Source organism: Saccharomycopsis crataegensis (genome assembly GCF_037102585.1).
Source record: "Saccharomycopsis crataegensis DNA, jcf7180000000084, whole genome shotgun sequence".
NCBI lineage: Eukaryota > Fungi > Ascomycota > Saccharomycetes > Ascoideales > Saccharomycopsidaceae > Saccharomycopsis > Saccharomycopsis crataegensis.
Window position 1 is genome coordinate 3,462,352 of NW_027043829.1, and position 25,698 is coordinate 3,488,049.

At 36.6% G+C, this 25,698-nt stretch overlaps 10 protein-coding genes across 10 annotated transcripts; 6 read left to right on the forward strand and 4 right to left on the reverse strand. All coding sequences in view use genetic code 12, as the record gives it.

The window, feature by feature from the left end:
• Positions 1-216: 216 nt before the first annotated feature.
• DASC09_044540 (uncharacterized protein) lies at positions 217-1,104 on the reverse strand (the record flags this gene model as incomplete). Its single annotated transcript, XM_064998053.1, has 1 exon — positions 217-1,104. One exon carries the CDS (start codon positions 1,102-1,104, stop codon positions 217-219), a length of 888 nt encoding a protein of 295 aa, XP_064854125.1.
• Positions 1,105-2,095: 991 nt separating this feature from the next.
• Positions 2,096-3,067, forward strand: MEU1 (S-methyl-5-thioadenosine phosphorylase; the record flags this gene model as incomplete). Its single annotated transcript, XM_064998054.1, has 1 exon — positions 2,096-3,067. One exon carries the CDS (start codon positions 2,096-2,098, stop codon positions 3,065-3,067), a length of 972 nt encoding a protein of 323 aa, XP_064854126.1.
• A 607-nt stretch (positions 3,068-3,674) lies between these two features.
• MRPL9 (mitochondrial 54S ribosomal protein uL3m MRPL9) lies at positions 3,675-4,487 on the forward strand (the record flags this gene model as incomplete). The annotated part of the gene is made up of 1 exon (XM_064998055.1): positions 3,675-4,487. One exon carries the CDS (start codon positions 3,675-3,677, stop codon positions 4,485-4,487), a length of 813 nt encoding a protein of 270 aa, XP_064854127.1.
• Positions 4,488-8,274: 3,787 nt separating this feature from the next.
• Positions 8,275-9,210, reverse strand: DASC09_044570 (uncharacterized protein; the record flags this gene model as incomplete). Its single annotated transcript, XM_064998056.1, has 1 exon — positions 8,275-9,210. The coding sequence occupies one exon, from the start codon at positions 9,208-9,210 to the stop codon at positions 8,275-8,277; it is 936 nt and encodes a 311-aa protein (XP_064854128.1).
• A 2,724-nt stretch (positions 9,211-11,934) lies between these two features.
• On the forward strand, positions 11,935-12,381 carry DASC09_044580 (uncharacterized protein; the record flags this gene model as incomplete). The annotated part of the gene is made up of 2 exons (XM_064998057.1): positions 11,935-12,026; positions 12,285-12,381. The coding sequence occupies 2 exons, from the start codon at positions 11,935-11,937 to the stop codon at positions 12,379-12,381; spliced, it is 189 nt and encodes a 62-aa protein (XP_064854129.1).
• A 2,318-nt stretch (positions 12,382-14,699) lies between these two features.
• Positions 14,700-16,436, forward strand: GAD1 (glutamate decarboxylase GAD1; the record flags this gene model as incomplete). The annotated part of the gene is made up of 1 exon (XM_064998058.1): positions 14,700-16,436. The coding sequence occupies one exon, from the start codon at positions 14,700-14,702 to the stop codon at positions 16,434-16,436; it is 1,737 nt and encodes a 578-aa protein (XP_064854130.1).
• Positions 16,437-16,841: 405 nt separating this feature from the next.
• Positions 16,842-17,918, forward strand: ENV9 (Env9p; the record flags this gene model as incomplete). The annotated part of the gene is made up of 1 exon (XM_064998059.1): positions 16,842-17,918. The coding sequence occupies one exon, from the start codon at positions 16,842-16,844 to the stop codon at positions 17,916-17,918; it is 1,077 nt and encodes a 358-aa protein (XP_064854131.1).
• A 930-nt stretch (positions 17,919-18,848) lies between these two features.
• On the forward strand, positions 18,849-20,618 carry DASC09_044610 (FG-nucleoporin; the record flags this gene model as incomplete). The annotated part of the gene is made up of 1 exon (XM_064998060.1): positions 18,849-20,618. The coding sequence occupies one exon, from the start codon at positions 18,849-18,851 to the stop codon at positions 20,616-20,618; it is 1,770 nt and encodes a 589-aa protein (XP_064854132.1).
• Positions 20,619-20,853: 235 nt separating this feature from the next.
• On the reverse strand, positions 20,854-22,779 carry UTP18 (Utp18p; the record flags this gene model as incomplete). Its single annotated transcript, XM_064998061.1, has 3 exons — positions 20,854-22,653; positions 22,723-22,731; positions 22,771-22,779. 3 exons carry the CDS (start codon positions 22,777-22,779, stop codon positions 20,854-20,856), a joined length of 1,818 nt encoding a protein of 605 aa, XP_064854133.1.
• Positions 22,780-23,057: 278 nt separating this feature from the next.
• Positions 23,058-25,358, reverse strand: PMT2 (dolichyl-phosphate-mannose-protein mannosyltransferase PMT2; the record flags this gene model as incomplete). Its single annotated transcript, XM_064998062.1, has 1 exon — positions 23,058-25,358. One exon carries the CDS (start codon positions 25,356-25,358, stop codon positions 23,058-23,060), a length of 2,301 nt encoding a protein of 766 aa, XP_064854134.1.
• Positions 25,359-25,698: the final 340 nt, after the last annotated feature.

Here is a 25,698-nt window from a genome sequence, read left to right on the forward strand (position 1 = left end):
AAGGAAAAAAGTGCATTAAAAAACACCCTGAAATTTTGGATTTGAGTCTTTTTTAGTTATTATGACATAACACCCCAGACTTAAATACCGCAAAATATCTATATAGTAATTCAATTCACAAAAACCAGGAGAAGAAGAAAAAAAAGACAAAAAAAGACAAGGAAAATAATCAGCGAAACAACACAATAAGTATATTGTAGGAATTATTCAGAATCCTCAGTCAAGCGGATTTGGAGGGCATGGTCCGTGTCTCTCTTTTTTGGGAGCGTCTTCAGAAGGCGATTCAGAACCAGAATTAAAAGGATCAAATGGAGGAGTATAGAATCCGTGACCTGCAAAACCGTGGTGATGACCGTGACCACCGCGTCCCTTAAACCTGCCAAAGTCAAAAGGACCACGGGGTTTGTGGTGGTGAGGACGATGGTGGTGATGTCCGAAGCAAGGAACCTCTCTGTTATCTTCAAAGGCTGGCTGTTCCATAGGAAATTCCATAGGAAACCCTCCTCTAGGGTGATGATGACCACCGCCAAAACCACGGGATTTGTCACCGGCAAAGAATTCTTCACCAAATGGTGGAGGCTTGGCATGCCCGCCAAAATGGTGCCATCCACCATGACGGGCAAATGGATGATGTGGTGGAACAGGATGAGGATGTGGTGGTGGTGGTGGCATAAATTCTTCGGCACCAAAAGTACCCATATGTGCCTCAAAGTCTCTATGCTGGTGATGCATATCTTTGAAGTAACGGCCTTTTCCATGGCGACCAACGCCCTTTTGAGATCTCCCTGGAGCCAAGTCATCGTCAACACTCAAATCAGCAGCATCAACGGATTCCATCATTTCCTCAAAATCTTCGGTTGCCTTTTGCATTTCTTGATATTTTTCTTTCAAGGCACCTTTAGTTTTCTTTCTCAAAACTCTGGCAGCTTTGTACTTGATTTCCCTCAATTCGGCGATTGATAGTTGCTTATACAACTCGATAGGGGCGTCGACCAAGTCTTTCGATGTGACAGAGTTGGTACCAGAAGGTACCGCAGCAGAAGGTACAGAAGCAGAAGATTCAGTAGCAATAGTAGCAGAGCTATCCATATTGGCATCAATCATCTTCAGAAATATAGATAAAATGTAAGTTGTCTCAATAGTGTTTGTTCATCGGCAATTAGGAAAAAAAAACTTTCAGGGGGGGCAACGCGGCTTTTTATATTTCAAATCCCGGAAGAGTTTGAACTGCGCCCCGGCCTTCTATTATCGGCATAGGTCTGCATGACAAACGCCGACAATCCGGTGGCAAATATCAGGGATTTTGGGGACGGAATAGGGGCGGGGGATAAAATTAATTAGGAGATATGTGAAATAAAGCAATATAATACTCTTGATAAATCTCCCAATATCAGCCTCACTTTAAATAAATGCATTTGACAAACATGTGGATATCGGATGAATATGAAGACATCGGGCGAGTATGGAGACATCGGAAAAGCAGCAGAGAAACCTGACGGGTTGCCGAATTCTCCGCATTAGTATGCGCCAATGGACATTTTCCTTTTCTATTGATATATGTTTTTACATATCTATAATATATATGTGATCTATTCTTATTCTGGAATATAAGGGTGGTGACAAATGCAGCTAGTTGTAATTATCCCCGACATGTCGACATGTCGGGGATAATTACAACTCACTGCAGTGACTGTAGTGGAATAGTAGCTGTTTCTACCACTGCGGCGTTCGAGGAGTGTTCTGTTTGCGGAGTGAGTAATTTTGAGTTTTTCATTCCAATCATTAGTACATCATCGGTAGGTAAATAAGAAAAAGAAGATTTGTCTGCAATCATCGCGGAGGATCGGACTCTTGCTTTCTTGCATTCCCTATGTTTATATCTCTTGAGGTAAAAACGTTTGTCACAAATGAGAAGGTATACCATACACACGGCTCAACAAAAAAAAAGAAAAAAAAAAAAAGGTGAGGGCAAAAAAAAAAATTGGTTGAAAACCATAAGACAGATAGATTGTTCATCTTTTGGATTAGCAAATACCATTATTTGTGTTAGATTATAGATAACTTCATAGTCATTCTTTGCTTTTCATTATTCATCATGTCAGCCCACAGAACCGAAAAAACTGAAACTGCTCAGTTGCCTCACAGCTTCTCCGAGCCAGTCACTTTGGCGATCATTGGGGGTACAGGATTATACCACATGGCATCTTTGGAACCAGTTGCTAGATTAACTGTCTCTACACCATGGGGATTTCCTTCTTCTCCAATCACCATTTCTCGTACTTCAACTGGGTTCCCAATCGCCTTTTTAGCCAGACATGGTCTTCATCACGATTTATTACCAACTGACGTCCCATCCCAGGCAAACATTGCTGCTTTGAAATCTTTGGGTGTCAAAGTGATCGTTGCCTTCTCAGCCGTCGGTTCTTTGCAAGAACATGTTAGTCCTCGTGATTTTGTCATTCCTAACCAAATCATTGACCGTACTAAAGGTATTAGACCTTCCACTTTCTTCGAAAGTGGTTTTGTTGGCCACGTTGGTTTTGGCGAGCCATTTGATAAAAAACTCGGTGAATTGATCTACAATACCTGTAAAGACACTATTGCTCCACAGAAGTTGCACTCCCCAGCCACCGAAAAGAAGGACACTTTGTTGATCTGTATGGAAGGCCCGGCTTTCTCTACCAGAGCCGAATCCCAATTATACAGAAGCTGGGGCGGTACTGTCATCAACATGTCTTGTATTCCAGAATCCAAATTGGCCAAAGAAGCGGAAATCTCTTACCAAATGATTTGTATGGCCACCGATTATGATGCATGGAATGTCAACGAAGAACCAGTGACTGTGGAAACCGTGGTCAGTAACTTAAAGGCTAATGGTGAAAATGCCAACAAGTTGGCCACAACCCTTATTCCAGCTTTGGAAAAGGCTCTTGTTGCCGGGGAGATTGGCAACGATTTAAAAGACACCTCCAAATCTTCGATCTCTACTAATCCAAATGCAGTTACTAGACAATTATTGGAAAAAATGCACTTCTTGTTCCCAGGTAACTGGCCTGCTTACAAATAGAAAGCTAGCATTAGCGTTTTCTTTTTCTTCATTTTTATTATTGTGCAAATATACGGTGGCACGTTTTTATACTTTTTATTTATTTTTCCCATTAGTTATTATTCTCTAGATCAGTATTCCAAGTAATAGAACTAGAATTCTCCTTCCTCCTTTCAGTGATAAAAATACCTAAGGTGTTCAGGTAATCATCTCAATCCATTATTTTTACTTTGCGCACGTCACGAAGATATGGAGCCCGGGTAAGTGTAAAATCACGAGCGAAAAACTTTGGAAAATTTTAATTTGGTGTGAATAAATCACAAATGTGGTGTAGCGGAGGTGAAAAGACGAATCTTATTACTGTTTCTCCAATCATTATTTATCAACACTAGAAGGCAGTGTCTTGCAGAAAAAAAAAACATCAAAGAAAGGAAAGCACTTGTCACATAAGCAGATAGGGAATTCTAGCAAAAGTAAAGAAAAATTGTGAGAAAGAAAAACAAGGAATAAAGATAAATCAATCAATCAATCAATCAATCAATCAATCAATCAATCAATCAATCAATCAATCAATCAATCAATCAATCAATCAATCAATCAATCAATCAATCATACCAGTCCATCAATAATGAGTCTTCTCAACACAATATTATTCAACTCAAGAATAATATCAAGCTACCCAAAGTTGGTAAGAACTGGAGCATCATTAACTTCTCTTGATGCTGCTGTCACTACCATTACTTCCAAGGCAGCCCCAGTGAACCATTCCGCTGAAATGGCGCGTCTTAGAAAAAGATTACCTAGCAGACCTGGTCTTGTGGGGGTCAAAAAGGGTATGATCTCATATTTCACTCCTAGTGGCGAGAAGTTCCCATGTACTGTGGTGGAAATTGACTCTGTGGAAGTGTTATACACCAAAACTCCAGCCAAAGAAGGTTACTATGCCGTTCAATTAGGATATGGTGCCGTCAGTTCCAAAAAGATTAGTAGAGCCATGTTGGGACACTTTGCTAGAGCTGAAGTAAACCCAAAGGAAGCAATTTATGAATTCCAAGTGAAAGACGAAACCGGATTATTGGAAATAGGCACCGAATTGAAAGCTGATCATTTTAAAGAAGGACAATACGTCGACTTGAAGTCGGTTTCTAAAGGTAAAGGATTTGCAGGTGTCATGAAGCGTTGGCACTTTGCTGGTTTGAGAGCTTCTCACGGTACCTCTGTGGCTCATAGACATGGTGGTTCTTATGGTCAAAATCAAACTCCTGGTAGAGTTTATCCTGGAAGAAAGATGCCTGGTCATATGGGTCATAAGAACGCTACCATACAGAATAGCGAAGTGATTGAAGTTAATGCCGAAAAGGGATACATTTTGATCAAAGGGCCAATTAGTGGGGCTAATGGAACTTTTGTCAAAATTCAAGATGCTATAAAGAAGCAATAATCGTATTTTGATTATCTATCTTTCACTTTTTTTTTTCAAGAAAAATTCAACCAGAAATTTCAAGTGTTGGTTACATAAATAGCAATGTAAATAGTTAATAGAAACTTTTAGCTTGAGAAAGCGAAATCTTTCTTTGTGTGATATTCAAATTAGTGAAAGGAAAATCCTTGTAAAAATGACAGTACCGTTTTTCGATGATCAGTCTCATGACAAACGCAAAGGAGCAAATAATAACACTGAACTAATGCATTTCTGGTACACGATAGAACCTGAAATTTCTAGCAATAAAATGGAAAATTAGTGGTATATTCTCTAGTACTGATATCGGAGTTTATACATTTGATTTCACCATTTCAAAATCGATGCACCTTACCATCGATTTCGATTTAAGGGATATTTTGAAGAAAGTTTAATAGTTAGTTTTAAATATTTTAGAGTTTTTGATAATAATAAAATAGTATTAGTTCGTAACGACTCTTCAAAACTGCCCTTAAATCACCTTTATCATATATTGAGAGAGTCTCTATTACTATAGCAGGGTTAACTCGCTCTGCCAAACATTAAAAACCTTAAGTTTGAAATTTTTCATTCAAGCATATCATATCTCAAGGTATTTGTACATATATTTACTCTATAAGGTGTTTTAACTACATCTAATGGTAAATAACAGAATTTTTAATGGAAAAATTTCCATACAGATCACCTCAGTTTTTTTTCAACATGATTTATTATCTGGCGCAACATGAGTCCTCGAATACAGTAGCGACAAACTTTAGCCAAATTTATGTTGGGTATGGTCGAATGAATTTTCTTTCAAGTAAATTCTATGATTTCTCATAGTATACAAATTCTGACCAAAACCCATGAGCTAACATAAATATGTCTAATCATATGAAATGGCGGTTTCTGAAAGGGTTTTTGATTTTTACTGCCATTTTTGTGGTTCACTTATTATGTATTATATACCTGTTTGCATTGTTCTTTTGAAGTGAGCGAAGCAACAAGTGAACACTTCAATGCATTGCAGAGAAGTTTTTAGAGCGGGCTTATTTGCTCGTTTGTAGGATTATTTTGAGGTATGTGAAGCAACAAGTGAACACACCAGTGCATTGTAGAGAAATCCTAAGGGTTCCAAAATCTACGTGTATCGACAGTGTATTTTTGGACCTGCTGTTTTGCTTCTTCTTGGGTTCAGTTCATCAATGTATTTTTGGTTTAACTATTGGAAGAATAACTCGTTTGCAACCCGGCTTCTTATATTACCAAAACAAGACATAATGATATTAAGCTTTCCCTTTTCAGAAGAGCTAGACTTTATGAAGGCATTAGAACAGTTTCATGTAATGTGACTAGCTTATTTCCATAAATAGAATAGTGAACGGCATTTTTTCTCTTGGTTAATTTGCTTTATGAATCGACAGTGTAATAATGTTTTAATTTTTTTTTGTTACACAAGCGACATATGTTTGATGAGTTTGTATACTAGTATGCCTGGTAGCTACCAGGCATGAACTGCGTCGGGCATCAAAAAAATCTCTTTTCTTTTTTTTGTAGTTTCAATAAGCAAAACAAATATATGGTCGTTCTTTTAATTTTACCTTATCGTATTTCTCTTTTTCTGCTAGAATAGATAAATCTATATACAGAGTAATGACGCGAACTTGCAAGAGTAGCGCAGGTATCATTGATTATCGCTGAAAGAAGCATCAAATCTTCAGTATACAGTTGATTGATATACCTCCGCGATAATTAATCATGTACTCGTCAGTAGCTGTGAGCAATTTAGCCATGCAACTGATAAATTAGAATACTGTTTTATCAACAGCAAATAATCTGTCTATTTTTTCCGGACTTTTATCTATATATATATAAATATTTATATATCTTTATATATTTGGGGATGCCTCACTATAACAGTATATTCTTGATTCTGAAACTCGTGAACACTATTACTTGTTGTTTTGGTTATTGGAACTTGTTTATAATAGCCCTGTTAGTAAATGGCTCTACTGTAGGCGGACCTTTGATATCCTTGGGTATTTTATCTTCTGCAAAGTAGTGTGTACGGGGATTCTGAAATTTCCATATTCATGCAACTATGATAGCATCAGTATTGAAAAAGTGTGCAGCTTATTTATTTATCATCGTTATAATTATATCATCATAATTATATCATCATAATTATGACTGTACATAATGACTACAAATATTTCTCCAATTTGCGGCCTGCTTGCAAAAATGCTACACCTCCGGGACGTTATTTCAGCTCGTATTTGCCAATGGAAAACTTTCATTCACTATAAAAGACAGCAACAAAATGTCCAGAACCACTATTAATGATAAAAATGGCAATAATCGTCATCATCAATAACGCATAATGAGGAAAAGGAAAATGGATCTCTAGTTCCATTGCTTGTAAGCAAAAATTGCTTGCCTCTGGTGCTTCTTTTTGTCCTTTTTTTATTTTTTTTCCCCTTCGTCATCGTCTTTGCAGCGATTCTCGGTGCAATGTAGGCGCCTATCACCAATTGGAATTTTCCACATAAACCCAACCATTGAACCCTTTTTTGGATATCGTAATAACACATATAGAACATGTGTATAGTGGTAGTCAATACTGTCAGGTAAAAATTCCCCGCACCTTAAATTGAGCTCCAGTTTTTGACTTCAACTTTCTGTACTATTTTTTCATTAATTAGACAAAAAGCATACGTGATGCTCATCGACACTAAGTTGCAGACCTGATTATTTGTGGATACTCAATTGTAGAAGATCATATTTACGTGATATTACTCTATTGGTTCTGAAGGATGGAATTTCTACCATTTCTAAACCTTTTCCTTTTTCTCCATTTAGTCGGTTCTAATTCAAAAGGCTCTAATACCAAGAGCCTTAATTTTAGCATTAGTAATGTACAAAAATACAGAAAATAAATAATTAGTAAATAGAAAGTAATAGAACGGAAGGCACAAAAAAAAACCATGAAAATAGAATAATTTAAGGGATTTTTACTTAAAGGAACCTTGTGCTTTTCGGACTCAACCCAGATTGTAAGTTTTCAGGATCTAAAAATCTCCTCATTCGATGAAGTATTATATTTGTCCATTAGACTGCTAGATTTAAGGGTAAACTGAAATTATCTTCTCAAAAAAAAAAAAAAAAAAAAAATTCTGGAAACTCTAGACAGAAGAAATACTCAGTTTTTTAGATATTCATATTCGATGTAACAAAGTCACAGAAAATTTCTAAATCCACTTTTCGATTTAATTTAAATTAAATAATATATAATATATGGCGCAATTGCTTCTCGTGGCGATGTTTGTTAAACACATTAGATCTAGGTTGGTGTATAGAAGAACAAGAGAAACAGTCCGAGAGATTGGTTTAAAATGAAATGAAAACAGCATAAATGCTGCCAAATAATAGGAAATAGTAAAACAATAGCATACCTAATAATGACATTGTTAACGAAAAACTGAGATTTGGAATAACATGTTAATGTCTAGGAGAACAAAAAAATGAAATATGAATAAAATATTGGAGATGGATCAAGTTGGTTGCTAGCATCCTTTGGTTTGAGTTTGATTTCACTCAGATGAAATGAAAAAGAAAATGAAATGAATTGCGACAAGTGGCAATCATAGAAAAAACTATTCAATAATAATATATGAGTGCTCTGTAATGCGCGAAAGATAAAACTAATCTGAAAAGAGGTTAAGAGAAGCAACTAAAACTCTTTGGGATAAAAAAAAAGATTGATGATCAATGGTTTCTTTGCTACTCTTTTTCAGGCATGATGTAATTGCTTTTCATGGCGGTGTTTGTTGAACACATTTTTAAAGCTTCTTTCACAATAACTGCACTGGAAGACATCACTATTAGATTCATGGATTTTACCATGGCGTTTTAGTGACCCCAGAGTACCGAATCCAATGTATCGATATGGGCAATTTGCTATCTCACACTTAAATTCGTTTTTCGTACACAATTCATCCAAATGTTTCGCCAATTCTAAAATATTTGTGAACGTACAATTCTCACGGCAATTAGTCCCAGAACACCGGTACCCTCCTTTTTTCTTTTTAGCTTTGTCGACCATAGAGTCTCCTAATAGCGCCAGTGTCATTGGGTATTGGTGATAGTTGATGTACGGGTGCTGGATTCTGAAAGCCCGCACCAAGTCTTCGCTCGATTGCAAGATCGGGTCATTTGTCGCTGGTGGCATTGTGCCAATTGTTTGAGGATGATATATTATATTATTATGGAAGTTCCCAGGAGGACCTGAGGAAGACGGAACAAAAGGTGGACACGGCCCCCCATACACAGAAGTTGAAGGGATCATGATAGAATTATTGGGCGAGGCTATGCCAGTCAACTGATTGTCATCAGTCGTAGGGTTGAGCAAATCAGAGATATCACAACGTTTATAATATTGGCTTGCTCTGGCACTATTGGAAGGGTGATGGACATGTCCCGATTGATTAGATATCACAGGTACATGATGAGCAAAAGAAGAGGATGGAGAGGAGTAAGAACATTTGTTTAGGAAAGAGGGATTCACAGGCGTAGAAGCGGTAGAAGATGGAAAGGGAGGAAGAGGAGGAAGAAGTGTTGATGGTGGATTGGTTAATTGAGATTTACGCCCCGATTTGGAACTGAGAGAGTTATTAGTGGGAATTGTGTAATCTTTAAAATGGCTGTTTTCCATAGGTGTTATAAACATTATCAATCTGCTAGCCGATGGAAAAAAAATTTTTTTCTGTGGGTTTTAGAGGTTCAATTCAAGTGATAATATAATAATATAGTACACGGTATAATATACTTTGGTTATAATGATCCTATAGTATCAACAATAAAAGTGACCTCCCGCTAGAAAATGACGATGACCAAAGGAAGATAACCATTTGTATTAATGGATTTGATATCGAATTTTTGACGTGATTCGAGTAATTTTATATACTTCTGTGGGGATGGGGAGCTGCGAAACCGATTTTTTTGAGGAGACTTGTGTTGATGCAAGCAACAAAATAGTTGCATTATTTTAAATATAACTGTAGGTAATATAGGAGAGGATGTAAGAAAAGAAAAACTATAACATTTAGGAAGAAACAACAGTCACTTTTTGCATGTTACAGTTTGAGTCTCCTGCATATGTGATATGTAATGTGCTGTGTGCATATGTCTATACATGCATAACTTCAAACCATATTATATATATATATACCAATAAAGCAGGCGAGCACCGTAAATTGTTTTCCCCAATTTAAGCACATATAATGCCGGAAAATTCTCTCCCTACTTGTGCTATTTCATCTGCTCCATAGCACTCTAATTGCTTTAATGATTTTCATAGATTGGGACATTTGTTGGGAAGTTAAAGACCCCATCTTCACAACAGTCACTATTTGGAATACGAAATGCTTAACCTCATTCACAAGTGTATATTTTGATTTGAATGTTACTAAATCAAATGTCTTACCTCTTCTTTGAATAATTTTATTGCGCCTATTAAAAAGACTAAAACGAAATAATGTATCTATATATATACATTAATAATTGATTCCTTCAATTGTTTTGACTCATTTTAAAAGATCGATTCGAAGAAAAAAGAAATACAGCGGAAAATGTGCTGTCAATATTTCACTCATATTCTTGTCTCATATATTTTTATTATGGTACACATATTTTAGTGGGACTAGTAGTAAATAGCAAATGGCAATATTTGCTCTTGATTATCTCCGATGTAAAGTACCCTTCCCCCGATGTAATACTTCAGTGCTCATGACTGGGACTACCCGGCCATGTATACCCAACACCTTGATTCTTTTCCAAATGATTAGTTGTTTCACCTATTTTTATTATACTATAAGTTGTTATCATCTTTATAGGTTTTTGTTCCGCCTTTTTTTAGAAAAAAAAAAATTACTTAGTGGTAAGTTGCAATTTGTTGTATTCAGATATTAAAGCTACAACTGATACTCCCTACCCTACCTTAACTATAGTTAATATATATCAATCATCATGTTACCCTCAAATCTTAATTTGGCAAGAAATAATACGTGAGGAAAGTAATATTTTATATTAATTGCATAGGGGCCGTCCACTTTTAATTAACAATAATTGTAATTTCTGTTCTTTAACCTCAAGGCAAAGCGGGCTTGTTTTAAAAACAGGAAGTCAATCGTTTCGATTACAGATACCGTATCATTTTATACTTTGTTAAGACGTCTATTTTTTTTTCTATTTTTTTATTTTTTTACATGTCGGCTCTCGCCGTTCGCTTCCTCGATACGATTCTAGAACCTGCGACAATGTTTTAAGTATGTTGCTTCGTGGTGTCTCAAGCTGGTAATCATTCACATAACAACAAGAAGATTTATTATACCTTCTTAATAAATTAGCCGGACAAACAAAAAGAAATGTCATGGCAGAACAAATTACGAGCAGGATAATACCTGAAAGCCAAAATAGGATTGTATAATTATAAATGATTGATGTTAAATTAACTGATTTTGCGCCGCGGAAACTCTACACTCACACACTCCGGATCTACTGTTTAATAGTTCCGGGAATTCCGCACATATGGCTTTAACATAACATGTCCAACATCTTTTTTCTACCTAAATGGGCCTCACTTTTTGCCTTTATGTCTTCTTGCTTTAATTGTTATCTTCAACATCTTGGTCCATCTGGAATGGTTTCAATTGCACCTTTTGAATTAACTTTGGGCTCGTAGAAGTGTATGCATTCTACAATTTTCTCTGAGCACCTGTGGAAGTATGTATGTATATGTATATCACCAAAGAGAAAGTGTCAGAATACGGCCACAGCGAGCCACGCCTCTGCACCTGCCGGACAGCCACTCCGGATTACATAAAGCTGATTCATTATAGTGGATAGTTCATCATGTGTGACTAGAGGTATATGACCTTCACCTTTGCCTCTCTATTTTATTTGTCTGATATCCTCATAAAATAGAATAGTTTAATTCAACCTGATTGTTTTAAAGTTATGTGCGTATAAATGTGTGAATTTCAACAGAAAGCTCCTGAAAAACAAAGAATGTCTCAATTTCTTTACATAATTGTCTTAAGATTTTCCAGAGGTTGGGTGAAACTAGCAAAAAAAAAAAACCACTCCAAATTGATTTGTTGTTTACGTTCCAAAGGGAAAAAAGAAAAATCTTCTAATTGTTTTTGTTGTTAGGATTAGCCAGACAACTGGTTTGAATATAACGTGAGAGCCATGGCTTCAAAGCGTTGTTAAAGAATAGTCTGGCTAAATAAAAATAATAAAATGGATTGCAAATCATTTTAGGAAATGTGATTATAAAAAGTTAAGCAGGTAGTACTTGTAGTTTAAACTTAGAGCCTCCGACATCAGGGGGTAGAATATCCCTGTATGGTCGAGATCTCGATTGCGCCCGCAAAGGGCTGAAAAGATTGTAATGAAAGAAATTAGCACCAGAAAATTAAAATGCGATATCTTTCAAGATTTGAGAAAAGTAGGCGAATCTGATAACAACTCTGAAGACAAGTCGTAAGTGTTTTTCAACCGTTTTTTTTTTGTTGTACCCAAGCTTTCACAATATCTACCAAGCTCCATAATATACTAAATATTTCGGAAATTACTGGGGAACTGCTCTGCTTATCCTTACAATAGCGGCATTGCATTAGATGTAGAGCAGAGTTCACTGAGAACATGCTTGGCAGTCAAGATCAATCAATAGGGGTGAGATTAGTAATTGCCTAAGTTAACTGTTTTTCTTTTTTTTTTTTTTTTCCTTTGGGATACAAGTATTTTTGAGCCAGGGGCACGGAGTAGCAATGCCTCTAGATTTGCTTATCTCAGTAATAGCAGTTATGAGAGTATGTTCTGGAACCATGCTCGATAGTGGTTACGGCAGATCTCATGCTCTTCTCATATAGTTTATAATTTGGGGAGGTTGAGCTTAAACTGCCGGAGCCTTAAATGCTTATGCTTTTGCTTTTGCCTGTTTCATTTTGTACCCCCTGGAAACAAATCTAAAAACATGACTTGGGCAGGGATAATATTGTGAATAAGTATTACTATACCGACTCTTAATCCCAAAAAGCTTTAGTAAAAAAGGCAATGCAGTTTTTGCATAGAGAGTCTCACAATAATACAGATTGTTGTACACCATGTAACTTTATTTATCAGCTTATTGGTTGACATTGCAGATTTTTCTTCACCTCAGATCAGCAAGGCAATTTTGACTATATAACACAACGCAGAAAAGAAAGCCTCGCGAATGCCATACGCCTGTTCCATGCAAAAGCCCTAGCTTGCATTTTTTGGGTTATTCCTTTGTTAGTGGTATTCTATTGTTATAATAGGCTTCCTTTTTTTTTTTTGAACCAATAAATGAATTGTATATTAACGAGTCACAGAGGTTCTAAATTTTTTTTTATTTGATTTTTCTCTATTTTTTAGCACTCCAAAACCTTATTACCTATACGTAAATATATTTTCCAGCAGCTGTGAAGTCTTCAGAGCTCTTCTTGTTCCAAATGCAATCCGACGGAAAAATCTCCAAATTGTCATACTGGGCTGCTGTTTTTTCTAACATAACAACACCCACAAAATGCAACCTACATCGGTGCATCACTTTTTCTGAGCTAAGGAAATTGTTTATTAATATTGCAAAAATACCCAAACTTTGGCTGTATTGTTTTGTTCCACTAAGGCAGTAGTGTAATACAACAAGAGAACGTGGACATCGTCAAAAATTTGTTTCTTAATTTCCCTTTTAATCTCTTAGTTCTAGCCTTTATTCTACAAGAGAATACGAATGGAAAAACCATATCAAAATTCCGTGTTGTTAACTTGATACATACACAAAAAGCGAAAAGAACAGAATAACTAAAAAGTCTAGAAACATTCGTAACCCCAGTGATGAAATCAACAGACTAGCATGAACTTTACAATACAACAATGCTTCCCACATCATCTACCTTTCCCTCATCCTCCCTGTTGTTAATATATTAATCAATTTTTCACAAACTAGAAACAAATTAATTCATACCACATACAATTCCATGGGAGCGCGTCAACAACTACAATAAAATATCCCAGATAAAACAGATACCAGTATTAGAAAAAGTGTCCCCGTTTTGATTTGTCTAACGTTCCGTTTTTTTTTTGTACAAAAAATATTTTTTGGCAACAACACACGCTATTCTTAGATAACCAATTTCTAAACAATCGCGATTGTCATTTCTTTGATTTTTATCCTGATGCAACTCTCTCCCCTGATTAAACAAAGCCATGGCGTAATAATCCCTCATCAAGATAATTGTTAAAAAAACTGAAGCGCACGAGCCTCCTGCATCGGCGGTCATACCTCAATCAATTATAACCTCACTAGTCCTTTAATGACTATATTATCAGTTTTTCACATTAATGTTGAAAATACTAGGTAACACACTTGATTATGAAGTTTCAACTTTCAAGTTTCAATGATGTTGTATGAGTTGGAAGGGTTGATGATTGATATCCACTATATCCTCAATGTATTGGACCAAAGGCTGTGTTTCTTTTCCCCCTTCATCCGGTCATGTTCCTTATTGTGATTGGCGAAGAGGTTTTCGCTGATCAGCGTTATTAGGAAGCAAGCATGTGATTGATAATACAGACCTGTTATACATATTCCTATTTCCTTGGAGCTCATAATTCGCTGGCAACGGGCTTGTGCGTGTGGGCCATTTTGATGATCTCTCCGCTTTATAAGAGGAATAATGTAAATTCAGAACAAATATTTGAAATAGGTGTCTTGGTAGTACCATATTTATACTCTTTATGACAGTTTTCCATCATGTACGATTGTCATTGGATATTGGCAATAGATTCCAACCAATTGGTATAACAACCAAGCAGATATGAAATAAGTTCTTTGCTATAAAAGAAAAGAAGAGAAATGCCAGAGTAGTGTGTGTAAATGCTATTATAGAGCAACCATTGGGATGTTGCTGGTGTGTATATCTTCAATAACCAACTCACTGAATACAAGGTTTCGCAACCTTCGTTATAAAAATCATGTGGTGGTTGCGTAACAGCAATCTTTGTACAAACATATATATTTAGGTCAAATGTCACTTTATATTTCCCCCACAATTTAGAACTATTTTTTTATTTTCAAACTGCCAAAAAGAAAAAAAAATCAAAGAAACCAGAAACTTTATTAAAAAGAAAATGGTCTTGCATCACCACGTCGATCCAGACGCTTTGGAAATCCAATTGATCTCCAAACATAAAAATATTAACAGTAAATTGATATCAAAAATTCAAGCAAACAATATCAGTTACTTGGATAGCAATTATGAGAACACCATTCCGAAATATACCATTCCCTCCAATGGTGTTGGTTCCGATTCTGCATATCAGTTGATACATGATGAATTGAATTTGGATGGGAATCCAACTTTGAATTTTGCCAGCTTTGTCAATACATTTGTTGATCATAATGTGAAGAAGTTACTAGTGGAAAACTTTACCAAGAACTTGGCTGATAGTGATGAATATCCAGCGCTTATGGAGATCCATAGCAGATGCATCTCTATCTTGGCCGACTTGTGGAATGCCCCCAAAGAAACCAAGGAGGAATTGAAGAAGAAGTACGTTTCCGTTGATAAAAATTCTGAGTGGGAAATCAAAAGTAATACCTCAGTGGGTACTGCCACAGTTGGATCATCAGAAGCAATCATATTAGGGGGGTTGGCAATGAAAAAGAATTGGCAAGCCAAGAGAAGAGCAGAAGGGAAAGATATTTCAAAGCCAAATATTATTATGGGTGCGAATGCTCAAGTCGCCCTAGAGAAATTTGCGAGATACTTTGATGTGGAGTGCCGCTTAGTACCTGTTTCGAAAGAGAGTCAGTATGTTTTAGACAAGACTAAAATCAAGCAAAATGTTGACGAGAACACTATTGGTATCTTTGTGATTTTGGGATCTACCTATACTGGGACTTTTGAGGATGTTGCAGGGGTGTCTAAAATTTTGGATGAGGTTGAAAACGAAACCGGTCTTGATATTCCAATTCATGTCGATGGTGCATCTGGGGCTTTCATTGCTCCATTTATTTACCCAAATTTGGAATGGGATTTCAGATTACCAAGAGTTCACTCGATTAACACATCTGGTCATAAATTTGGGTTGACTGCCGCCGGTCTTGGGTTTGTGCTTTGGCGCAAGGCCAGCTATTTGCCACAAGAGTTGAAGTTTGAACTAAGTTATCTTGGAGGCTCAGAAGAAAGTTTCACATTGAACTTCTCTAGGCCTGGACATGAAATCATCAACCAATTTTACAACTTTATTGCTCTTGGTAGAGACGGCTACACAAAGGTGTTCCAATTGCTATTGGACAATGCAAGATTGTTGTCAGATTTTTTGGAACAGACTGGGTATTATGAGTGTGTATCAGTTATTCACAGAAAGCAAGGAGTTTATCATTTAGGAGAAAGTGAAACAAAATCAGATGACGGTAGTTATAATGTTGGTTTGCCAGTTGTTGCCTTCAAGTTCAGCCAAAAGTTCAAGAAGAACTATCCACACATTCCACAAGATGTTATTTCTATGATGCTTAGAAATAAGGGGTACATTGTCCCAAACTATCCATTGCCTCCAAATGAACAATCGATTGAAATCCTCAGAATTGTTGTTCGTTTGAACTTATCTCATGAGTTGTTGGACCAGCTAATGAGTGACATCCTTGAAATTACTGAGAATTTAATTGATGCTGCCGACTTGATTGAAAAAACTACTTCTCATGAGACCAAAGCTGCTAAATCTGATAATGAAAAAGTCATTCATGAAATGTTGCTATCTATTGCAAGCTCAGGGATCAAGAACAAGGATATCTTTGAAAAAAGTGAAGAGGGTTTCAAGCGTCATCGGCGCCCAAAACACGGTACATACAGAGGAGCTTGCTAATTTGTATTATGTAATTATTCGTTATTTCTTCACAATAGGTCAAATTGTGTTTTCAATTGATTTCATGTGATGGTGAATGTCTGATATTTGTAAGTACGTAATATAGAGAAGAAATTCTTGATCCAAAGTCCCTAAATAAGTACAATTGCTATTTCCCTTAAGTAACTGATGCATAATTTTTGTTTTTTCTTGTTTCTTCCTCCCTTTCTAATTACAAGGACTTAAAAGGATCTAATTAACAACATGAAAAGAATGTATACCTCATTTACTATAGTGTATCATGTCAAATGCAAGACGGGTAAACAGAATGTTGCACAAAAAAATCCTCAACTGCATGCCAGTTGGTACAAACTGAACCATTCTCCATTGACTCAGGTTGAATAAAACGAACCTAATACTGAAAATATGACAGAGAATCAACAACCTCAAATTATTACGAAGACTTCTCAGCCAAGTTCTGATTTTTATAACCCAGAAACTGGTCCATATTATTCGGTAAAAGATCATAAAGTTTGTTTAATTACTGGTGGTAACAGCGGCATTGGTTGGTACACTGTCTTGCATTTATATCTTCACGGATATATTGTTTATATTGCTGGTAGAAACAAGAATAAGATAGCAACAGCGATTAAGGACATAAAAACAGAAGCCATAAAAAGAAGAGAGATTTTTCTTGATGGACAAACTGACGAAGGAAAAACCAAGCTATTAGAAACTTCCACTCTTGGCGACTTGAAATATATCCATCTCGACCTATTGAATTTAAGCTCGGTTGAAAAGGCCGCATCCCAATTCAGACAAGATGAAGAAAAATTGGATCTATTGATCGATAACGCAGGCATTATGGCATTGCCTCACGAAATCACGGCCGACGGTTTTGAAATTCAGATACAAGCAAATTACGTTGCCCACGTATTGTTGGATGAATTGCTTCTTGATATGCTTGAAAAATCAGCTGATCCAAGACTTATATTTTTGTCCTCAATTGGTCACAACTTCTGCTATAGAAGATTTGCCCCTGATTCCACCCTTAACAATACTCCCAATATACTTTATACCTGGGTTAGATATGGGATGGCTAAAACTTTTGGGATTCAATACATGAGGATTTTGGCAAAGAAGTATCCAAAGATTTTGTGTACATCAATTCATCCTGGCTTCGTTTTCGATACCCACTTGTTTGATTATTGGGCTCAATTACCGGTCATTGGAAGATTTTATAAAAAAACTTTTGGCGTGCTTGCAAACATAGGGGGTATTTCTAACGAAGATGGTTCAAAAGCCACTTTGAAGGCTGCCTTATCACCAGACTTCACTGCAGAAAAAGATAATGGCAATTTTTTATATCCAGGGGGGGAGAAGCATCAACCAAGTAGAATTGCGCTTGATGAGAATTATGCCGATCAAACTTATAGTTGGGCAATCTCTGAATTGAAGAAAAGGGGCTTCAATGTTGGTGAACTAGGACATATGGCTAATTAATTCTTTTATTATAAGTATCAGTCCTCAATGATGTTGAAAAAAGTGGCATATCTCTGTGATTGAAAACAATTCAAAGCCAACCTTCGTGGTCCAATATTGTTGTAGAGGTTGTCGTCCTTGTCATTCTAGGATTTTGGACTTTTATTGGGCTTCTGTTGTTTCTATTGTGAGAGCGTCGCCATCAAGTAGATTTTGCGGCTCGTGTTATAATTTCTCAGTTGATACAAAATTGAAATTTTATTTATTCCAAATTCTTATGATATCTTGAAATTATGTGGCTTGTGTGAAGCTCCCTTTGTATTTGTAGTGGAGCAAGGAGCCATCAACCGAGGGACTCTCATTTGTTGCTTTTCATAGCCTGGTTGTATGAGAATTCAGGGCGTCCTATTGTTACGGCCTATGAATAATGATTCTTTATCAATAACGAGAAACTCTAGGATTATTAGCAGTTATATCTCTCAGAAGCCCATAATAGTACTCAAATAGATGTGTATTATGTAACCATCCCACGTCTGGACCTCCTTTCTAGTAAATATTAGACCCAATAGCTAATGTCTTTTCAGTATATAAATGTGAATGCCATGCTTTTGAAGTACTTCTATAGTTTTTGCTATTAATCTATTTGTAAAAACTCGCAAAACTCGGTAGTAGCTAATAGCTGAGAAAATTAATGAGATCTTTATTATTATTATGGGAACAGACAACTTTCTATGAGAATAATGGTACTAATAAAAAAAAATATTTAGAGACTTTCGAGGACTTGACGAACATGTTGACAATTGTGGTGCTGCAGCTGTTACAAGACCGGGTAATTGTCTTTGATCTTTTGATTTTTTTTCCCATGATTTTTTTGTTGTTGACTACTGTTGCAAGGAAGAGAATCAGAATTTTTCGCGTTCATTTAAACCTGATCAATTGTTAGATAACAATATGTTTGGAAATAGTGGCGGCGGCTCCGGGGGCTCAGGCTTCTCTTTTGGAGGCAACTCAAACACCACCAGTACCGGTGGTGGCTTTAGTTTTGGCGGAAGTAACAATGCAACAACAACAACCACAGCACCAACATCAACAGCATCCGGAGGATTGTTTGGAGCTAAACCTTCCACAGGAGGTTTTAGCTTTGGAAACAATAGTAATACCAATGCTACCAACGCTACCAACACTGCAAATTCAGGTACTGGTTTGTTTGGAAGTAACAATGCAAACAACAATAATACTGCTAATAATACTGCCGGCACTGGTGGTGGGTTATTTGGAAATACAAACAATAACACTGCTAACACTAGTGGTGGAGGATTATTCGGTAACAAGACTGCTACTGCTACCAATACGAGCTCTGGTGGACTATTTGGTGGCAATAACAACACAACTAACACAGGCTCTGGTGGATTGTTTGGCCAAAATAACTCCTCTACTACTACTGCAAATAAACCAACTATTGGCACCGGAGGAGGGCTATTTGGTAACAATAATGCTTCAACCACTACAACTACTGGTACCAGCGGTGGATTATTTGGTAACACTAATAACTCGACTTCTACAACTGCTGGGACTGGTAGTGGGTTATTCGGCAATAATGCTTCAAAACCTACTGGTGGTTTATTTGGAAACGCTAATAATTCGACTTCTACAGCCACTGGAACCGGTGGTGGGTTATTCGGCAATAATGCTGCTTCTAAGCCTGCTGGTGGATTATTTGGTAACAACAATGCTGCTGGTACTACTGCCACAAATACCACAAATCAAACTGCGAATGGTTTGTTTGGAGCCACTAATCTGTCAACTAACAATCAACCATCTTTTGCATGGACTCAGAATCAAAACATGAATATTAACCAGCAGTCATCAGTCAACAATCCTACAATAAACGCATTACAACTACAACGCCAACAACACCAATATCAGCAGAATTTAAATAACTATTCCAACACTATTCTTGAACAATTATTGAAGATTAAGAATTCTTGGGATCCAAACGCCCCAGACTCTGCTCTCAGTACATATTTTTACAACAAAGTTCAAGAAAGTGAAGTACTGTCTTATGTTAAGCCGGACAATGTTAGTCAAGAAGAATGGAATGATGCGATGAAAAAGAGACCAGATAATAATACTTTTGTCCCAGTTAAGGCATCAGGCTTTGAAGGTTTGAAGAAAAGAAGTGTTGCGCAAACTACCCATATTGCGCAATCCAGAATAATTTTGAAAGAAATAGAAACTAAAACCAAGAACTTGGGCGATAAGCATGACTTGGACTCGATTACTAGAATAACAAATTGCAAGAATAAACATCAGCAATTATCTAAGAAGCTTTTGGTTTTGGGTTGCAAGCTCTCAATATTGAAATCAAAAGGTTATTCTTTGAGTCCAGAAGAGGAGATTTTGAGTGAAAACTTCAAGAAACTCATCAAGGTGATCAATGATCCTGTTGGATTGGGTAGACTCAATGAGTTGTGGTCTCGCTTGGCAATAGTTAAGGAAAGAAGCGAGTTGTTAAGCAACCAGTTGAATAATAACTTGTCTATTGGGAAGAATGATAGCGGCTTCGATGAGTTGCATGAAGAAAAGGAATTGCAGATGAGGAAACTTACTGAAATCTTACAAAAACAACAGCACGGGATTCAATATTTGGCCGAAGTTTTGGAAGCTGATGGGAAAACTTTGGATACTTTGATTGCAGAAAAGGTGAAGACCAAAAAATAGAACTTTGTTCCGTATATTACCTTTATGATGATCGGAGTTTGAAATAGAAGCAAGTCTTACTTACATATGAATGTGCATCAACCAAGTTTTTCTTTTTTTTTTTTTTTTTTCTTAATCATATTGTCATTATAGTACAACGTTTATAAAATGCTAAAGAATGTAGAGAAAGAAAAATAAGAAGAGAAAACACTAGAAGAACATTGTAATACTAATAATTTATATATTAAAAATATTCCTAATAATCATTAAGTTGGAATAATCTAGCTTTACCAGCTTCATTACCAACGGCCAACATTTCTGAGTTTTTACTGAATGCCACGGCGGTGACTTTACCCAATGGTGTTCCACTGGTTGGCCAGTTTTTATAAACTGAACAGCTTGGGATGTGGACCAATCTCAAAGAATCTTTCTTGGCTCTACTAGCAATACACAACAATTGGCCATCGACATTAAACACAAGGCTGGAAATGCTAGTGACCAAACTTTCAATTGTTCCCATAGGTTTGCGCTGGTGAGTGTTAGATTGTTTCAAACGATCGTAAACATTGACAATACCATTGTTGCTACCAATGGCCAAATATCTATCGTTTTTGCCACCAAGTGCCAACTTGGTGATGCCAAGTCCATTTTCATCTTGCCATTTACCAACGATTTCATTTGCCTGGAAATCAAATTCGTAAACTGTACCTGCGGTGTTGATGATCAACAACAATTGTTCAGTTTGGGACCACACAAAGTCGGCAACGACCCCATCAACTTTATAATTCTTAACAAAAGACCCGTTAGCAAGTGAAAGAATATTGACGTAACCATTATTACCGATCAATCCAATATATTTATTCAAAGGAGATATTTTGAACGATTCAAAACTTTTTTGCAAATGTTTGATCCCGTACAAATTAGTAATTTTTTCAATTTCTCCGCTCATCAAATCAAGTTTATACATAAACTTTCTTCTACCGGCAAGGAAGACTTTATTGGTATTGTTTGGGGTTGCAAAATACGCATTTTGAATTGGAGAATTTTTGAAGAAAAGCGTGGTGACCACATTATTGTTTTTTCCATCAATATGATAAATTCTCAAAGTTCTATCATAACCACCAGTCAACAACAAAGGTAATTCTGGGTGGAAATTTATCGATTGAATTGCCGATTGTGACAAATGCTTGTAATTAGCGTCTTTTAATCTGGCAATGTTGATATTTTTTGGGGTCAATAACTTAGGTTGTTTAGGTCGTTTATAAGATATGCTTGATTCCACGAGCTGAATCAATGTCTTTGGATTGTAACTATTTCTATCAATATCTTCTCCTCCTTCATCGTCAGTCACTGGTTCCGTATTATCTTCGTCGCTCGAGTTCTTCTCATCAACATCACTCATTTCTTCATCAGCCCAAGCTGGTCTAGGATATATCTTTTCGAACTGAGATCTAAGACGATTTATGAAGATTTTGCTATTTATTGTATCTTGGTCATAACTTGTTCTCAATTTCTTGATCTTTGATGAATATTTGAGGTTGATGTTCATTCTTTCATCATCACTGTCTACCCAGGCAGCTTCTTCTTCATCATCATCGCTATTCTCTCCATCGGTGGCTGATTCTTCACCATCTTTCATTTCAATATCGCCATTTGCATCCGCTTGACCTTTTTTATCATCATCCATGAAAAATAACATATCATCTTGTAATCCAGCCATCTTCACATCTTCTTCTTCTTCTTTTTCACCATCAAAGTTCCCCTCGTTATTATCATCATCAAATTCATCGTCACTAGAGTCATTCATAAAATTGTCCAAGTCTTTCAAATTGCTTTCAAACCCTTCGGCATCACCAAAAACAAGTTTCTCAAGCTCGATTTCCTGTTCATCTTTTTCTGGTAATTCAACATTCTCTGGTCTTTTGAAAACGGATGAGATCACCTGGGTTTTTGGTTGTGATTGTTTTTTGTTATTCTTCTGCTGTTTTCCAGAAGCATTCTTCTGAGATTTCTTCTTGTCCATATTTTTCAAAATGGTAATCGCCACCACAAGCCTCTAATTATATATTATCAAATAAGAAGAAGTAGTGAAAGAAAATGGCTGATTCTAACAATTTCCAGTTACTATGTTTTCCTAAAAAAAAAAAAAAAAAAAAATTTTCAAAAAAAATACCAATCCCATCGATTATTTCCTGATTACATAACCCTATCACAATAAATCTCGATGGCTTATGTAACACATATAAACTTTCATGAAAACAAGGACAAATAACTCACACTATGACTACATTCATAAGTAATCTTACAAAAATAAGAGATTCTTTGAATAGAGTTATTAGACAACGTCAGGCAATCTGACAATATACAATTTTTTTTTTATTCTTTTTTTTTTCGTTTTTTTTTTTTGCAGAAAATGCCATTAATTCTTTAAAATGAATGACATTGAAGAGACAGTAGATCTTAATATTCCCAGTCCCAAAGTTTTTCATCAGAAACTCTCCATGATGGCAATAAGTTCAAGTTCTTGAATTCCTTATTGGATCCCTTCATACCAAAACTAAGTGGACTCAAGTACCAGAAAGCCCCGGCAATCAACGCATAGTTAGTAGCATAGGCCAAGAAGTATAAGACCTTCTTGTACTTGTAAGGACTACGGTTAAGTGGGGACAATAATAACTCGAACATATAAGTGTATACCATCATGGCAAAGTATAATGCTGGTAAGTAATGGTGGACGTAGGTCACTCTACCCATGATGACAAATGGTGCGAAATGCAAACCCCACCCAAACATTGGATAAACCCCACCCATGAGGAATAAGTTAAGTTTGTGAGTAACTGGTTCGGTAGCAGTAGGGAAATCATTATATTGTCTTTGCCATCTGAGAACGTAGACAACAACCAAAATTGCAAAACCAACAACAGCGACGGAGGAAGTCCATGTGGTAGCAGGGGACCCAATCAAGAAGTACTTGAGGTTTTCATCGTGCCATCCACATAATCTGATACCAACATTCAAAGAAGGCCACTGCCACCATTGAGAAGCCAAATCATCTTGCTTATCTGGGTCTGGAACCAAAGCGTTATTGGTTGCCATCATTGCCAAGTTCAATTGGATGAAATCCTTGAAGAAATTGGTCTTTGGCAACTTGAAATCAGGAGCTGGAGCATCAAGCATTTCGTTTTCATGAGTTTCAATGTTCCACCAAGTTCTCTTATCTCTTTTGAAAGAATTCTTCACACAAATAACTTCACCTTGACGGAAACCCCATTGAGGCAATTGAGCTCCAGAAGTACCCAAATAACAACCGTAAATTTGACTCTTAAGTCTAATAGAGGTGGTCAAAGGATGGAGTCTAGATTTGTTTTCGTTACCTTGTTGGTTGACAACTTCAATAATCCAGTTATCCTTTTCATCACCAATAGTCAAGTTACCGTAACAAGCAACTTCTTGTTGACCTTTAGTGACAGGACCTTGGATATCATGGGTATGTAAGTTTCTACCGGTAGATGGATGCATCAATCTGACAGCCATACCATCGTAAACAAATTCACTAGAATTCCCTTCAGCTTCTCTGCTGTATGGTTCTAACCATCTAGCTCTTTGGAAAACCCAGTTGTTGTTTTGATCCTTATGGGAATAGGTAGTAACTTGTTGTTGCTGAGAACCTTCTGGGTAAGTTTGAACATGCGAGTGCAATAAACCACCAGACAATCCTTGGTTCTTGAGAGTAAGAACACTATTACCAATAGCAACATCTCTTGGACCAAGACCGACATTCGAACCAACCAAGTTAGCTTGGAATAATGAGTTCATATTAGCGTCCCCGGTACCAGAATGCCACAATAATTCGAAATGAATCTTGAAGCAAATCATAAACACAGTCATTGGAATCATAACTAAAGCAAAGATTCTGGAGATCCAGTGGTAGAAATAAATCTTGTTGGACATGGTTTTGTCACCGAAATATTGCCACAATTGAACAACGGTATAGATCCCTACCAAACTAGTAACGAATAAACCAACCATCTTAACAGAATCAACACAACCAATGGAAATACCGAGCAACAAAAGCCATTTCCACCATTTTCTGCTAAATGGTTCGGCGCTTTGATTGTGGAATCTGACAAAGCAATAAACAGTGGTGACGGTGAAAAACAACAACATGGCATCCAAAAGAATAAATCTTCCAAGAGTCACGTAACTTTGTTCCAAAGCAACCATCAAAGTGAATAACCAGGTTGGCAAAATCCCAAAGCCAATTTCTTTACAAGTAAGATAAGCAAATGGAACACAAAGGGCACTGAAAGTGGCTTGGAACAATCTCATCTTCATGAAATCGATGTAATCTGGATACGCTTGACCTGATGGGAAATCCCAAGACCCGTTATAACCAGCCAAGTAACCAGAAAACCCGACCAACATTTTACCTAAAGGAGGATGAACATCATGGTAGAACTCATGTCTCAAGTAATAAGAACCAAACTTCCCAAAATGAGCTTCATCCCAAACCACAGATTTGTTAGCACCAATCTTGTAAACGCGTACAAGTACCCCAAGAATAGTGAAGAGAATTGGAGCAATAATAGCTTCAAACTTTCTAAGCGATTGACAGGCGGACTCGCTTTGCTGGGCCTTAAGTTTGTTTGGATCATCCACTTCTGATGATTCTTCAGCAATAATTTCTTCAACTTCTGCTGATTTGGCGGCAGCCTTCGAAGGAATATTAACCCCAGAGGCAACAGAACTGCTTGCAGCCATTGTGATATATGTAGTAGATTATTGGATGTTAATTTGTAAATTTCGGGGAGCAAAACAAACCAAGAAAAATTCAAAGAATTGTCAATGATGTGTTGTTTTGAAAGGCACAAAGAATCTTTTTTTATTTTAAATACTATTTCCCTTGATTGAATTTATCTGCAAAGACTACAATTCAGGAGAATATTTTCACAAAATAGAGATTCACACGAAAATATAACCACTCAAAATCTCAATTTTATTGTCTAGGATACGTTGATGATCTAACTGAAATTCAACGAAACGAACTAGCAAAAATCACAAAACAAAGTGGTTAATTGAAATGAGGCGACAGAGTGAAAGT